The 15080-nt window shown below is 37.5% G+C and overlaps 1 protein-coding gene and 2 pseudogenes across 2 annotated transcripts in view; all 3 read right to left on the reverse strand.

Annotated features, from left to right (window-relative positions):
- Nucleotides 1-1164: 1164 nt before the first annotated feature.
- Nucleotides 1165-3407, reverse strand: LOC107057762 (subtilisin-like protease SBT1.7; annotated as a pseudogene).
- Nucleotides 3408-3416: 9 nt separating this feature from the next.
- Nucleotides 3417-5977, reverse strand: LOC102604040 (subtilisin-like protease SBT1.7; annotated as a pseudogene).
- A 1479-nt stretch (nucleotides 5978-7456) lies between these two features.
- Nucleotides 7457-15080, reverse strand: part of LOC102603703 (subtilisin-like protease SBT1.7) — a 19630-nt gene continuing 12006 nt past the window's right edge. The window contains exon 2 of one of the 2 annotated variants that reach the window (XM_015307855.1): nucleotides 7457-9873. In XM_015307855.1, the coding sequence (XP_015163341.1) occupies nucleotides 7510-9873 (2364 nt within the window). In that variant the 3' untranslated portion in view covers nucleotides 7457-7509. The remainder of the gene's footprint in view (nucleotides 9874-15080) is intronic. The other variant, XM_006345343.2, reaches the window with a different exon arrangement.

The following is a 15080-nucleotide window of genomic DNA, read 5'->3' on the forward strand; positions in this document are numbered from 1 at the left end:
ACAAGGTTTGGCTGCGGACTTTCCAGTTTCCACAAGTAGGTCAAGGATATACTTTCTCTGAGATAGAAAGATTCCCTTCTTGCTTCTAGTTACTTCTACTCCCAAAAAATATTTTAGTTGTCCCAAATCTTTTGTGTGGAATTTAGTATGCAAGAATGACTTGAGTGAAGAGATCCCCGAATAATCACTTCCTGTAATAACAATGTCATCAACATATACCACAAGAAGAATAATGCCAATTGTTGATTGTTTATAAAAGACTGAGTGATCACACATGCTCTTTTTCAGCCCAAATTCCTGAACTACTTCACTGAATTTGCCAAACCAAGCACGAGGGCTTTGTTTCAAACCATACAAGGATTTCTTTAGGTGACAAACTTTACCATACTCCCCCTGAGCAACAAATCCAGGTGGTTGCTCCATATACACTTCTTCTTGGAGATCACCATGAAGAAATGCATTCTTGATATCTAGCTGGTGCAACGGCCAATTCTTAGATGCAGCTAAGGAAATAAATAAGCGAACAGAAGTGAGTTTAGCCACCGGAGAAAATGTGTCTGAATAATCCACCCCATAAGTCTGAGCATATCCTTTAGCCACTAGTCAAGCCTTAAGTCTAGCCACAGAGCCATCGGATTAACTTTGACCGCAAAGACCCATTTGCATCCCACTGCCTTCTTTCCTTTTGGTAAATCCACCAAGTCCCAAGTGTGATTCTCATCTAGTGCATGTATCTCCTCAAGCATTGCATTATACCATCCAGTGTGACTCAAGGCTTCCTTAACTGTCTTAGGAACAACGATAGAGTCTAGAGAAACAATCAAAGATCTAGACATAGAGGATAAATGACCATAGGAAACAAAATTAGCAATGGAGTATGGAGATTTGCAACTACGTGTACCTTTGCGAATAGCAATAGGGAGATCAAGATCTTCTGGAAGATCAGACGAATGAGGATCTGATGACAAAGGGACTGGTGCAGAACATGTATCAATGGCCTCTCGCCTCCTCGAGTAAACTTGTACAACCGGAGGTCTTACTACCGTAGATGGTGCAGGAGCTGATGGTACAGTATCCGATTGATCCTCAATAGATGATCTGAGAGATGGAGGGACAATATTTGATTCTTCTGTCAAAACACGGGTGACCTCATAGACTAACCACTCATCCTGTGGAATTCTTAGGAGTTTCAATCTTCACATTATAAGTTGTTCCACCTCTACCAACATTTGTAAGGGTCCTCCTGAATTTCTGCTCCAACCAGGTGAAGTTCCCCTCCAGGCTATATGGGTTCAATGCAATGAATGATGGATAGTTGAGATCAGCTGATGGATTTGAGCAGTTATCGTAATTGGCTGATGATCTTGCAAATGTTTTGAATTGCTCTTCTGTGAAATTCATAGAGCATATAAGATTTATGTAATCTTGTGGAGTGGCATCATATACAAGCCTGGGATCAAGAGCTCTGTTTGGGTCAACATGCCCTGCACCCATATCTAGGGGTGTGGTAGCAAGAACAGTGGATGGCATACGATTAATCAGAAGACAAGTCGTAGAGACTGCATCTGCCCAAAACTGTTTAGGAACCTCAAGCCTGGGATCAAGAGCTCTGTTTGGGTCAACATGCCCTGCACCCATATCTAGGGGTGTGGCTACCCAATTATTATCGTCTTTAATAGGTTTTTTAGTACTATCCAAATGGTTTGCTGTGGTCATCATGGCGGAGCGAATTGCAGAAGGACTCCATTCAGGATGTGCACCTTTTAGCATTGCTGCAATTCCAGCTACATGAGGGGCAGCCATGGATGTGCCTGATTTAAGTTCGTAATCACTGGATAGTTCTAAGTTCGTCTGAATACTTTGTGAAAAGAGATTAGGTGGAAATGCTGCAAGAATCAGTACCCCTGGTGCCATAATATCTGGCTTTGCGATTCCCAAGTAGCTTCTGGAGGGCCCTCGTGCTGAGCTTCCAGCAAGAACTGGGGCAGGCCTACCATCCACATAAGTTTCTTGGAACGTGATTGTAGCCGTTGGAGAAACACTGTTTTTTACGTAATTGATGATTTGTTTCCCTTCCTTTTTGTCAACCACAACGCCTGGGTAGGGAAATGAAGAAGACCTGAAAACTCCTGGATCCTCAGAAATAAAGATGCCTGCTTTGAGTCTTGCTCCAATGACATGAGAAATTTGACTAGAGAAACCCCAACCCTCTTCATCTGCATTGTAATCACAGATGATGATGGTGCGTTCGGGATCAGAAACTTGTGATAACAATTCAACTGAATCACAAGCGGCCAGAGTCTTGTTGTAAATCACCGGAGAATCCCTGACAAAGGCTCTTGCAGGAAATAAGCTCCATCCCCTAATTCTCAACCCATTTCCCAAAGTCAAAGTTCCTGAAAATCTTCTGTCAGTGTGGCCTGCTGCCACACACAAGATCCATTGCTTAAACTTCCCACGCTTGGACCTTGATTTCCAGCTGATGTTGAAACTAGCACTCCCTTCATCATAGCTCCAAAAGAAGCGATTGATATAGCATCTTCATATAACGGAATGAAACGGTAACCAAAAGAAATGGATATCATGTCAACACCGTCTGCAACAGATTGGTCCATAGCAGCAATTAAATCTGATGTAAAAGTTCCTTCATTGAAGCTAGACTTGTACACAGCTATCCTAGCTCGTGGAGCAGTCCCTCTTGCTGTTCCTGGTGCATATCCAAAATGGGAAATACCTTTCGCAAAGTTCCCAGCAGCAATGGAAGCGCAATGTGTGCCGTGACCATCAGTATCCCTGGCAGAATTCATGGAAATGTTCACAGTGGGATCATTCGCCAAAATACCCTTTGGGGATTTCTGGCAAACCATCATCTTGGAAACTCATGGATTCGGGTCAGATTCCACCGTCAAGAACAGCCACGATCACATCTTGGCCTAAACCAGAAGCTGGCCATAGCCCAGATGAAGGATTGAGCTTGAGGAAATCAGAAGTGTAAGTAGTGTGAGGTTCCACAGTTCTGTCTTTGTATGCTGAAATGAAACCTGGTGACTTTTTCAAAGCTTTCAGTTCATCTTTGGACAAAACAGCACTGAATCCATGAAACACATTGTCATAGGAATAAACAAGTTTTGGAGCAGAGTGGAATCTGCCTACTGATGAAGGAATTACAGAGGCTTTGATGGAATCAATAGTGGAAGAATGCCAATGATGGTGATCAGCAAATACATTAGGCATTAAGGACTTGTCAAGGTGGACAATGTAAGTGGATCTTTGTGCTATAGCTAAGAAGAGATGAGCAGAAAGGAACCATGAAAGCAAGATCAGATATGGAGAACATGGAAACCAAATATTTCTAGATTCCATGTTCATCACTTACTACACACTAGTGTTCTTAAGACACCAAATATTCATTCAATGCAAACTTGAGAAGCAGGAATACACCTTTGACGATTTGGATTGATCAAAGTTGTCAGGGGTAAAAAAAATCGGCAATGTTGGGAATTTTTTTGGCACAAAGTAGCTCCTACTACATACATTATTTATTCCCATATCTTTTTGATAGGAAAAATACTTTTCATTCAGTATTTATACATAATTCCCCTTAGTCTTGTATAGTGTACTTGCAGCTCAAGAATCTGATGGCCTTAGTCTTCGTTACCCCAGACCTCGATTATGGGAGACGTTACTATAGGACTCCTAACAGAGTGGTTACCCTTCTCTTCAACCCAAGTGATCGACCCAAAGTTCGTACTCTGATCACTATCACCTATATATCGAATTGTCAAACTATAACTTTGCTTATCATTTTTCCCCTTGAACACCAGAGTTCGTGGAGACACTGAAACTGTGGAATTCTTAGGAGTTTCAATCTTCACATTATAAGTTGTTCCACCTCTACCAACATTTGTAAGGGTCCTCCTGAATTTCTGCTCCAACCAGGTGAAGTTCCCCTCCAGGCTATATGGGTTCAATGCAATGAATGATGGATAGTTGAGATCAGCTGATGGATTTGAGCAGTTATCGTAATTGGCTGATGATCTTGCAAATGTTTTGAATTGCTCTTCTGTGAAATTCATAGAGCATATAAGATTTATGTAATCTTGTGGAGTGGCATCATATACAAGCCTGGGATCAAGAGCTCTGTTTGGGTCAACATGCCCTGCACCCATATCTAGGGGTGTGGCTACCCAATTATTATCGTCTTTAATAGGTTTTTTAGTACTATCCAAATGGTTTGCTGTGGTCATCATGGCGGAGCGAATTGCAGAAGGACTCCATTCAGGATGTGCACCTTTTAGCATTGCTGCAATTCCAGCTACATGAGGGGCAGCCATGGATGTGCCTGATTTAAGTTCGTAATCACTGGATAGTTCTAAGTTCGTCTGAATACTTTGTGAAAAGAGATTAGGTGGAAATGCTGCAAGAATCAGTACCCCTGGTGCCATAATATCTGGCTTTGCGATTCCCAAGTAGCTTCTGGAGGGCCCTCGTGCTGAGCTTCCAGCAAGAACTGGGGCAGGCCTACCATCCACATAAGTTTCTTGGAACGTGATTGTAGCCGTTGGAGAAACACTGTTTTTTACGTAATTGATGATTTGTTTCCCTTCCTTTTTGTCAACCACAACGCCTGGGTAGGGAAATGAAGAAGACCTGAAAACTCCTGGATCCTCAGAAATAAAGATGCCTGCTTTGAGTCTTGCTCCAATGACATGAGAAATTTGACTAGAGAAACCCCAACCCTCTTCATCTGCATTGTAATCACAGATGATGATGGTGCGTTCGGGATCAGAAACTTGTGATAACAATTCAACTGAATCACAAGCGGCCAGAGTCTTGTTGTAAATCACCGGAGAATCCCTGACAAAGGCTCTTGCAGGAAATAAGCTCCATCCCCTAATTCTCAACCCATTTCCCAAAGTCAAAGTTCCTGAAAATCTTCTGTCAGTGTGGCCTGCTGCCACACACAAGATCCATTGCTTAAACTTCCCACGCTTGGACCTTGATTTCCAGCTGATGTTGAAACTAGCACTCCCTTCATCATAGCTCCAAAAGAAGCGATTGATATAGCATCTTCATATAACGGAATGAAACGGTAACCAAAAGAAATGGATATCATGTCAACACCGTCTGCAACAGATTGGTCCATAGCAGCAATTAAATCTGATGTAAAAGTTCCTTCATTGAAGCTAGACTTGTACACAGCTATCCTAGCTCGTGGAGCAGTCCCTCTTGCTGTTCCTGGTGCATATCCAAAATGGGAAATACCTTTCGCAAAGTTCCCAGCAGCAATGGAAGCGCAATGTGTGCCGTGACCATCAGTATCCCTGGCAGAATTCATGGAAATGTTCACAGTGGGATCATTCGCCAAAATACCCTTTGGGGATTTCTGGCAAACCATCATCTTGGAAACTCATGGATTCGGGTCAGATTCCACCGTCAAGAACAGCCACGATCACATCTTGGCCTAAACCAGAAGCTGGCCATAGCCCAGATGAAGGATTGAGCTTGAGGAAATCAGAAGTGTAAGTAGTGTGAGGTTCCACAGTTCTGTCTTTGTATGCTGAAATGAAACCTGGTGACTTTTTCAAAGCTTTCAGTTCATCTTTGGACAAAACAGCACTGAATCCATGAAACACATTGTCATAGGAATAAACAAGTTTTGGAGCAGAGTGGAATCTGCCTACTGATGAAGGAATTACAGAGGCTTTGATGGAATCAATAGTGGAAGAATGCCAATGATGGTGATCAGCAAATACATTAGGCATTAAGGACTTGTCAAGGTGGACAATGTAAGTGGATCTTTGTGCTATAGCTAAGAAGAGATGAGCAGAAAGGAACCATGAAAGCAAGATCAGATATGGAGAACATGGAAACCAAATATTTCTAGATTCCATGTTCATCACTTACTACACACTAGTGTTCTTAAGACACCAAATATTCATTCCACTTTATAGGATTAAGTATAGAAGCATATGAGGTCCCTTTAGCAATCAATACAGCTAGATAATTTGACTCTTCTTATCCATTGAAATGAGCTGATTCAGTAAAGATAGGCAGCTTGTGTAAAAGCAAACTTTACCATCATGCCTGAAAGGGACCTATATGTCAGTCTCAAATATGACTGCTATTTATCATTTTTTTTTCTCTGTAATATAAACTTTTACAAGGAAATAGTGTACATAATTTTGTGAGCTTTATGCTCTCTCTACTTCTGAATAATTTATGATGACAATAATTTTGATTAGCATTGTTAATCTGGAGAATAATTAATGAGAACTGGAAGATTAGTAAAGAGAAATGACTATTCATAATATCATTAGTCTTTTTCATGGTCTGTAGTATGATAAATGACTCCAGATCAATCATGTAAGAGTAGGTCGGTGTGTGGATGGAATGTGACAAACTATTCAGCAACATCACACTCTGTCTAAAGAGAAATGCAGGCTTCTAATTAGGAATGTCAAATGATCGGTTCCATTAAATTTGAGTTTGTTAAAAAGAGTTGGTTAATAAATGGATGAGTCACTAACCCGCTCATATGCAATGAGTTGTGTCAAACTGGGCTAATTACAACATTTACCATTAATGCATTTTGTCTACTACCTTTGAAGAGTATTTTCAGTTAGAAATTCTAACAACATCGGAAGGAATGAGCATCTGAGTTGGGAAAGGTTAACAGAAAACCTAGGAGAGCCATTATTCACCTGCACATATTTATGTGAAAGACATTATTCATTTAATTTGATGGTAACTCAACTTTTTACTTTATTGCACTAGAGTAATTTAACTAATTTTTTAACGAAAAATTACTCAGAACTTTATTTTAGTATCACTAAAGTCACTCAACTACTTTTTTATTTCACAAATAATTCTAAGTGGACAGGTGGCTATAACCTTTTCTTGTGGTCCCGAATTTGATGAATCACTCAAAATCAATGATGTAAAGGGAAGATAATAATATCTTGTATTTAAAAAAGGAGATTCAAAGTACTATAAACAGGGCAAGAACAACGACAACATATTCAGTGTAGTCCGAGATTTGTTGAGAATGGTATACACAGAACATCAAAAGCTAGTATCACCAGAGGCACCACCTAGGGGACTGGTGAAATGATAGTTATTGAGGTCAGAGGTTTTGATAAAGAGTGTAAAAATCCTCATCATGGAAAATTTTGTGACATGTATTCAGGATTTGTGAATATCGAACACGGAATGATTAAGCTAAAAGAACAGAAAGCTTATTGAACTCTCTCTTTGTATGTCGTCTTTAACTTTATCAGAGATATTTTTGAAGGGACAACTTTTTACTTGTAGTAAAGTCAAAATTCTTATCCCACATCTTGAATATTTAGTCCTTCCCCCAAAATATCTTTTGAGAAGTCTTTAGACTGTTTTAGGCTTTTGCTTGACAAATGAGAATTATCCTATCCACGTAAGGATCATAATATACAAACTATAGAAAATGATTTATTTTACTATTGATCAATGAGTTCTTAGGGATAAAATGACTTAAAGTAGGTTATCGAATAAGACAACTTTTTCATTCAGCATACATAATCTGATGGTCCTAAATCCTAATCTTCTGAAGCCCAAACATCCAACTGTGGAAGTTATCACCATTGGACTTCTTACTGAATGGTTTCCACTCTTTTCAACCCAAGTGATAGACCCATCTTGACCTCCTTTCTCGTCACCTCTATAGCGAATTGTCAAAGTATAGCTTTGCTTCTCATTTTTGTTCATGAATACCAATGTTTGTGGTGACACTGAAATTGTAGAGTTCCTAGGATTCTCTATTTTTACTCTGTAAGTTGCTCCAGATTTACCAACATTTGTAAGGGTCCTCTTGAATTTCTGCTCCAACCAGGGGTAGTTACTCTCCTGGCTGAATGAATAAAAGACAATGAAGGATGGGTAATTGAGATCAGCTGATGCATTTGAGCAATTGTGGTAATTGGCTGATGATCTTGCAAATGTTTTGAACTGCTCCTCTGTGAAATTCAAAGAGCATATAAGATTTATGTAATCTTGTGGAGTGGCATCATCTACAAGACCAGGATCAAGTGCTCTGTTTGGATCAACGTGCCCTGATCCAATGCCTAGAGGCGAGGCTACAAAGTTATCGTCCTCTCTAATAGGCTTTTGAGCACTATTCAAATGGTTTGCAGTAGTCATCATGGCAGAGCGAATAGCTGAAGGACTCCAATCAAGATGTGCGCCTTTTAGCATTGCTGCAATTCCAGCTGCATGTGGTGCAGCCATGGATGTGCCTGATTTAAGCTCGTAATCAGTGGTTAATTGTAGGTTCTCAATAGAAACGGAAGGGATATTAGGTGGAACTGCTGCAAGAATAAGTGCCCCTGGAGCCATAATATCTGGCTTTGCAATTCCTGCGTAGCTTCTGGAGGGCCCTCGTGATGAGTATCCAAGAAGAAATGGGCTTGGCCTTTCTCCATCCAAATATGTTTCTTGGAATGTTATGGTGGCAGTGGGAGCAACACTGTTTTTAGCGTAATTGATGACTTGTTTCCCTTCCTTTTTGTCAATCACTACTCCCGGGTGGGTAAAAGAAGCATCCCTGAACACTGCTGGATCCTCAGAAATAAAGATGCCTGCTTTAAATCTTGCTCGAGTGACAGAAAAAATTTGACTATCAAAACCAAAACCGTCTTCAAGTTTATTATAGTCACAAATGATGATGGTGTTTTGGGAATCAGGAACTTGTGATAACAAGTCATCTGACTTGCAATCAGATAGAGTCTTATTGTAAATCACCGGAGAAACCCTGACAAAGGCTCTTGCAGGAAACAAGCTCCACCCCCTAATTTTTAATCCATTGCCCAAAGTCAATGTTCCTGCAAACGTCCAGTCGGTGAAGCCTGCTGCCACGCACAAGATCCATGGAGATCCATTGCCTAAAGTTCCCCAACTTGGACCTCGATTTCCAGCTGAAGCTGAAACCAGCACTCCCTTCATCATAGCTCCAAAAGAAGCAATAGATATAGCATCTTCATATAAGGGAATGAAACGGTTACTAAAAGAAATGGATATCATATCAACACCGTCTGCAACAGCTTGGTCCATAGCAGCAATTAGATCCGATGTTAAGCTTCCTTCACGAAAGTTAAACTTGTATACAGCTATCCTAGCTCGCGGAGCAACCCCTCTTGCTGTTCCTTGTGCATATCCAAAATGGGAAACATCTTTCGCAAAGTTCCCAGCAGCAATGGAAGCGCAATGTGTGCCATGACCATTAGTATCCCTAGCAGAATTCATGGAAATGTTCAGAGTGGGATCATCAGCCAAAAGTCCCTGGTTGAAGTAATTGGCCCCAATGAGTTTTCTGTTGCACATGGAAGTGTTAAACTGGGTGCCTGGATTGCAAATTCCTTTCCATCTTTTGGGGATTTCAGGAATACCATCATCTCGAAAACTTGCAGATTCGGGCCAGATGCCACCGTCAAGAACACCAATGATCACATCTTGGCCTAAACCAGAAGCTGGCCATAGACCAGATGAAGGATTGAGCTTGAGGTAATCAGATGTGTAAGTAGTGTCAGGTTCCACAGTTCTATCTTTGTATGCTGAAATGAAACCTGGTGACTTCTTCAAAGCTTTCAGTTCATCTTTGGACAAAACAGCACTGAAGCCATGAAACACATGGTCATAAGAGTAAACAAGTTTTGGAGCAGAGTGGAATCTGTCGACTGATGAAGGAACAGAAGCTTTGATGGAATCAATAGTAGAAGAATGCCAATGATGGTGATCAGTAAAGACATTAGGCATTAAAGATTTGTCCAAATGGACAATATAAGTGGATCTTTGTGCTATAGCTAAAAAGAGATGAGCAGAAAGTGCCCATGAAAACAAGACCAGATATGGAGAATAAAGCGACAACAGTATTCTAGTTTCCATAATTATTCACTACACACTACTCAAATATTCAATTGACTTTATATAAGAGCGCAAAGAAAGATGAGGTCCTTGTAACAATTAATACTGTTAAGTGGAGAAGAGTTGTATGAGCTTAAGTGATACTAATGTAGAAAAGACACAAGATTTGTGTAATAGTAAACTTACGCAATCAAGTTTTATGAATGACTCAAAATTACAGAGCAATTGCGCAGTGGAGCAGGGGAGGTGATAATCAACCAGGGGGAAAAGTCCATAGATACATTTTCCGTGGTCCCGAGTTTGATTAATGACTCAAAATCAATCATATAGTAGGAGGTAGTGGGCCAGGAGGAGGTTGGCACTTGGCAGATGGCGCTTTATCTCCCCAATTCTGGATTAATCGTGCCCATTGAATTTTGGATAGTGATCTAATGTCTAAGCAAACTAGCCAGAATTTAAAAGGGAATTTCAGAAAGAAAAACAGATAATAATATCATTCTTTTTAAAAAGATTTTGGATTTTTTGAAACTCTTGTTACCTTCATTTGAGTAGTTACTTTCATTTGTACTGTCCATCCCAACATACATGTTGAAAAGTCTTAGAATTTGCTTGTGTAAATGAGACTTAAAAGACTTCACCAGTCCACCTGCAGAGTAGGGACTGCTACAAGTGGCCAGCTAATTAAGCACATTCAGATAAGTAGATAGTGATGCCTCCCACCCTTCCCAACCCCAAGTGGATATATTCAGTTGGGTCCCCTTGAATTGTGTAATAAGGTATATATCATTATAGTGTAAGATATTTTGGTAAACATAGGGCGTTCAAGAAAAAAAAATTAAGATATTTTACTAGGAATTATAGCTCCTGACCTTTTAAAAGCTACTAGTTGAGCGTAAATTTCTCAAATGGGCACTCAACTTATATCACGTTTCCTAAAAAATAACTCTGACCGAAAGTGAACTTTCTCCACCGACAAGATGACTTGTCCAGGCCCCACAAGTTAAAAAATATTGACCCAATACCAAAACATTAAAAAAAAATGGTTCAATTATTGTAAGGGTACATAGCTGATTCTGGAATAGGACAAGTCTTAGATTAGTTTGAAAATTGTTTGTCCTGTTGGTGTTCGAATGATCGACTCTGATACTAACGAACCAGCCACACCATTAAACATGGAGCAGGATTCATTCATCCAAATCAAGCTCTTGATCCAGGACAAATATATGATACTACTCCACATGACTACGTCAATCTTATATGCTCTATGAATTTCACAGAAGAGCAATTCAAAACATTTGCAAGATCATCAGCCAATTTCCACAACTGCTCAAATCCATCAGCTGATCTGAATTATCCATCATTCATTGCTCTATGGGAATCTGACCTTGAGCGGAAAAAATTCCCTCAGTTGGTCAAGAAATTCACAAGGATGGTTACGAATGTTGGTTCTGGTGCAGCTAAATATACAGCAAAAGTGGAAACTCCCAGAAATGCCAGAAATCAGTATCCCCACAAGTTTTAGCTTTTGGGAGAAAATATGAGAAAAGGAGCTATAGTTTGAGTATTCATTACAGAGGTGATCCGAAGTTTTGTGTTAATTATGGGTTGAAAAGAATGGAAATCACACGGTAAGAAGTACTATTAGTGTGTTTCCAATTATTCAAGTCTGGGGATCTTGAAGATCCTTTACAATTTACTTTAAACCAAATAAATTTACGTATTTACCTTCAGTGTTAGTATTTGGGTTTTCATCTTGGATTGGTCATTACGAACTCAATCCATTTTAACACGTTCTAAGTTTGATCCAACCCGCTAATCTAACACCCGTCATCACAAATAATTTGATATTCATGTTCATTTACACAATTTATCAAACATGTTCAAAGCTTAAGCATTCGTTAAAGAGCCTCGCTAAGTAAGAGTGTTATAGTAACAAAGAACTTACCAATCCGATCGAGAATCATCTGCACATAGATTCTGATCATCATGGAACATTCAGAATTAGTAGTAGAACAGCAACAACATGAAGTGAAGTGAAGTTTGTTACTCGTGTCTCTATCTGCCTACGAAAATTCATCGATATTCTGGAAATTCATTCACAACTGATATGGATTTAATTATGCTCTAAGAATCACTGACTCTGCCGTTAGAGTTCCGGGGAATGAACCACTGGCTTTCATGTATTATGTATGGTATTATTTTGGGCACAAGGTAAACTCCACATCGTAATTACTAAGATTCTTCATACTTTCAAATATTACTTTCTGTATCATATTTCATGCATATATAAGATACATGATTCTGAATTTGCGAGATACTGTATCTACCTAATTTTAAAATCAAGATACATATTTTATTTATTTAAATTAATTGATTGTAACGAATTTCCTTAATTAGATGAGTCATGGAGGATTTTCAAAATACTTAGAACCATTAATTCTGAAAATTAAAATTAATTAAGTCCTTTAATATAAGGTGAAAATCAAGGTTATATCTATTTTTAATTAATTTCATTTCATTATATTATTAATAAAAAAAGACAAAAACATGTATATTCATTTGATTACTCTAAAAATAATAAATTCATTAATTTGATGTATCTATTATCAAATATATAATGTATCCAATCAACTAAACACTTAGATACATGAATATCATACAAGTATCTAGTATTAATTTGATGTATCTATTTATATGATCTAATATTAATTTCATTATCTTTTTATATGATCTAATATTATTTCATGTATCATTTATATGTATAATTTGATGTATCAATTCGATACGTTATATCCAAAAGCATGTATCACAGATAAATATGAAAATAGTTAGATACATAGTAATAACACAACAAATATATATATGATAATATTAAGATACATGATAGAATACCATATACATATCACAAGACTCGGATACATGACAAAACAAATTGTGTCAAATACATGTCAATTTATTCATTAGATACATACACACTTAATAAGATACACTGATAAAAATGAGATACATATAATTGTATCTCAATAATGTATCAGATACAACAATAATGTGTCAAATACATACGTAAATCTCCGCTTATTGAAACTTTCTGATTACGTTTGTAGCTAGTTAGGGCATCTCACCGTGGCGGTGTTTGCTTCACCTTTTGATTCATCAGTGTTGCTCACTGCGCCTAGATCCGATGGGAGAAGTGACACAAAGTTTCTTGGTTGATCTATAGTATGCAACCAATACTATCGCCAATGTCGAATTTGATAAATTTACTGCGCTTGAAATCTCTGCTTACAACGATACTCATTGTCTCTGCGCCCGAGAGGTGTCTCCCCTTACGAAAAAAAATGGTAGATTCGTGGGGAATTGGTTTGAGAGAGAAAATCAAAGGCTAAGAATTTGATGTGTGTGTTGACAAGCTGTAGACCATCTATTTTAATGGGGTGTTTCTTCTCAATAAATTTTGACTCTTCAACGGAAGAGGAAGAGGAAAAGTTAGAGTTTGAGTTTTACCCAAACTCATACTCTCTGAGAGAAAGATATTTGTTTTTAATTAAAACACTAATTTTAGAGTTTAAATGTAAAGATAATTAATCAATCCTAGTTTTAAGGGATATGAATATTGATTGTATCTTCAATAATATATGGTATAAAATAGTTAAAATGGTAATATATGTAATTACTTAAAGTAGAGGTAAAATTAGTATATATATGGTAGTGATGTATGTCTAATAAAGTAATTTGCCCATTATTTAGTACTATATTTGATAATAGGAATTTTGGGCCTATGTAACTAATATATCCACCCTACATTGTATTAGATGATGTATAAATACATAGAATTTAATATCATGAATTAATTTATGTAAAGATAAAAATATCCCTCAAACAATTTTAATTATTTTATTTATTTTTTTAATTTTATGTTTTATATTTATATTAGTAAATTTACTTAAATAATTTTGCTTAAAAATTTTCTATTTAGAGAAAATTGTTTGTTGCTAAATAAATCCAATACAAATCAATAAAACATTTGAAATGTGTGTTGCTTAACATTTACTAATTGAAAAGGTAAACATATCACACATGACATATTTGATTTTAATTGAATGTATTATTTGTTAATATATATGTGGCTTTCTAATTATTGTATTTTGAACAATTTTTAAAACTGGATACATATTAAAACTACAACATGCAATTTTTATGTGTAAATGTAGATGGTTTATTCGATTTTACTATTGTTTACCGTCTTTTCGGTTTTTAAAATTAGATGGTCTATCTTTTTAAATTAAAAATTGACGTTTTGTAAGTGATTAATTTATTAAGATGACAATTATTTACCCTCAAATAATCTAAGTGAGAAAATAACAAATATGACAATAAAATTGTTCTTTTCCTAGCTAGTTAGAAGGTTATAAAAAATAATATTGTCCAACAATTATCTATCTTGATCCGATTACATGAAATAGAAAATCCATGATTATAATCAGAAAGAAAATTTTTATAGAGTTTTAATTCAAACACAAGATGAGGTGGAAAGTAATGAACCAAACACTTGATAAAAAAATAAATCATGCATTACTAATCCCTATGTTATTAATTTTTGTACCGAACGACCCCTAATATATTCTTACCTTGTGAGCTAGTTAGTGTAACACCCCAGAAATTTTTTGAACCAAGACTCGAACCGTTCTTCGTAGTGAGTGAGATTTTACCAAGGAGTTTAAAATTTCTTAAGTGTTAAGGTCACTAGATGTAGCACCTTGAGTTTCAAAAAGAATTAAATTGGAAATAGCAAAATCTGAAATTTTGCAAGTTATGCTTAAGTATGAGTTTTGGGTCGACTTGAAACGACCATAATTCCTAGCTCAAGATGAATTAGGTGTGCTACTAGATACCGTAGCGAAGATCTTTAAATTATCTTTCCAACGCCGCTGAGTTTGCTAAGTTTCGAGGTCGGATGAGTGAGATATGACCTTTTTAAGATAGGCTGACCAGTTAAGGAAGGTTAGCCGAAAATAGAGAGGGGTATTTTGGTCTTTTCCTTACCAAATCAGATTTAATTCGTTTTTAGTAAGGTCTTAAGGGTCTAATCCTATTAGGTTCAGTTTTATAATCCTAGTTTACACCTAGGGTTTTAGTTGAGAGTTCAAGAACAGAAAAGAAGAAGAGAAAAGAGGAGAAAAGAGAAA

Source organism: Solanum tuberosum, unplaced genomic scaffold (assembly GCF_000226075.1).
Source record: "Solanum tuberosum cultivar DM 1-3 516 R44 unplaced genomic scaffold, SolTub_3.0 scf00068, whole genome shotgun sequence".
In the NCBI taxonomy this organism is placed as follows: domain Eukaryota; kingdom Viridiplantae; phylum Streptophyta; class Magnoliopsida; order Solanales; family Solanaceae; genus Solanum; species Solanum tuberosum.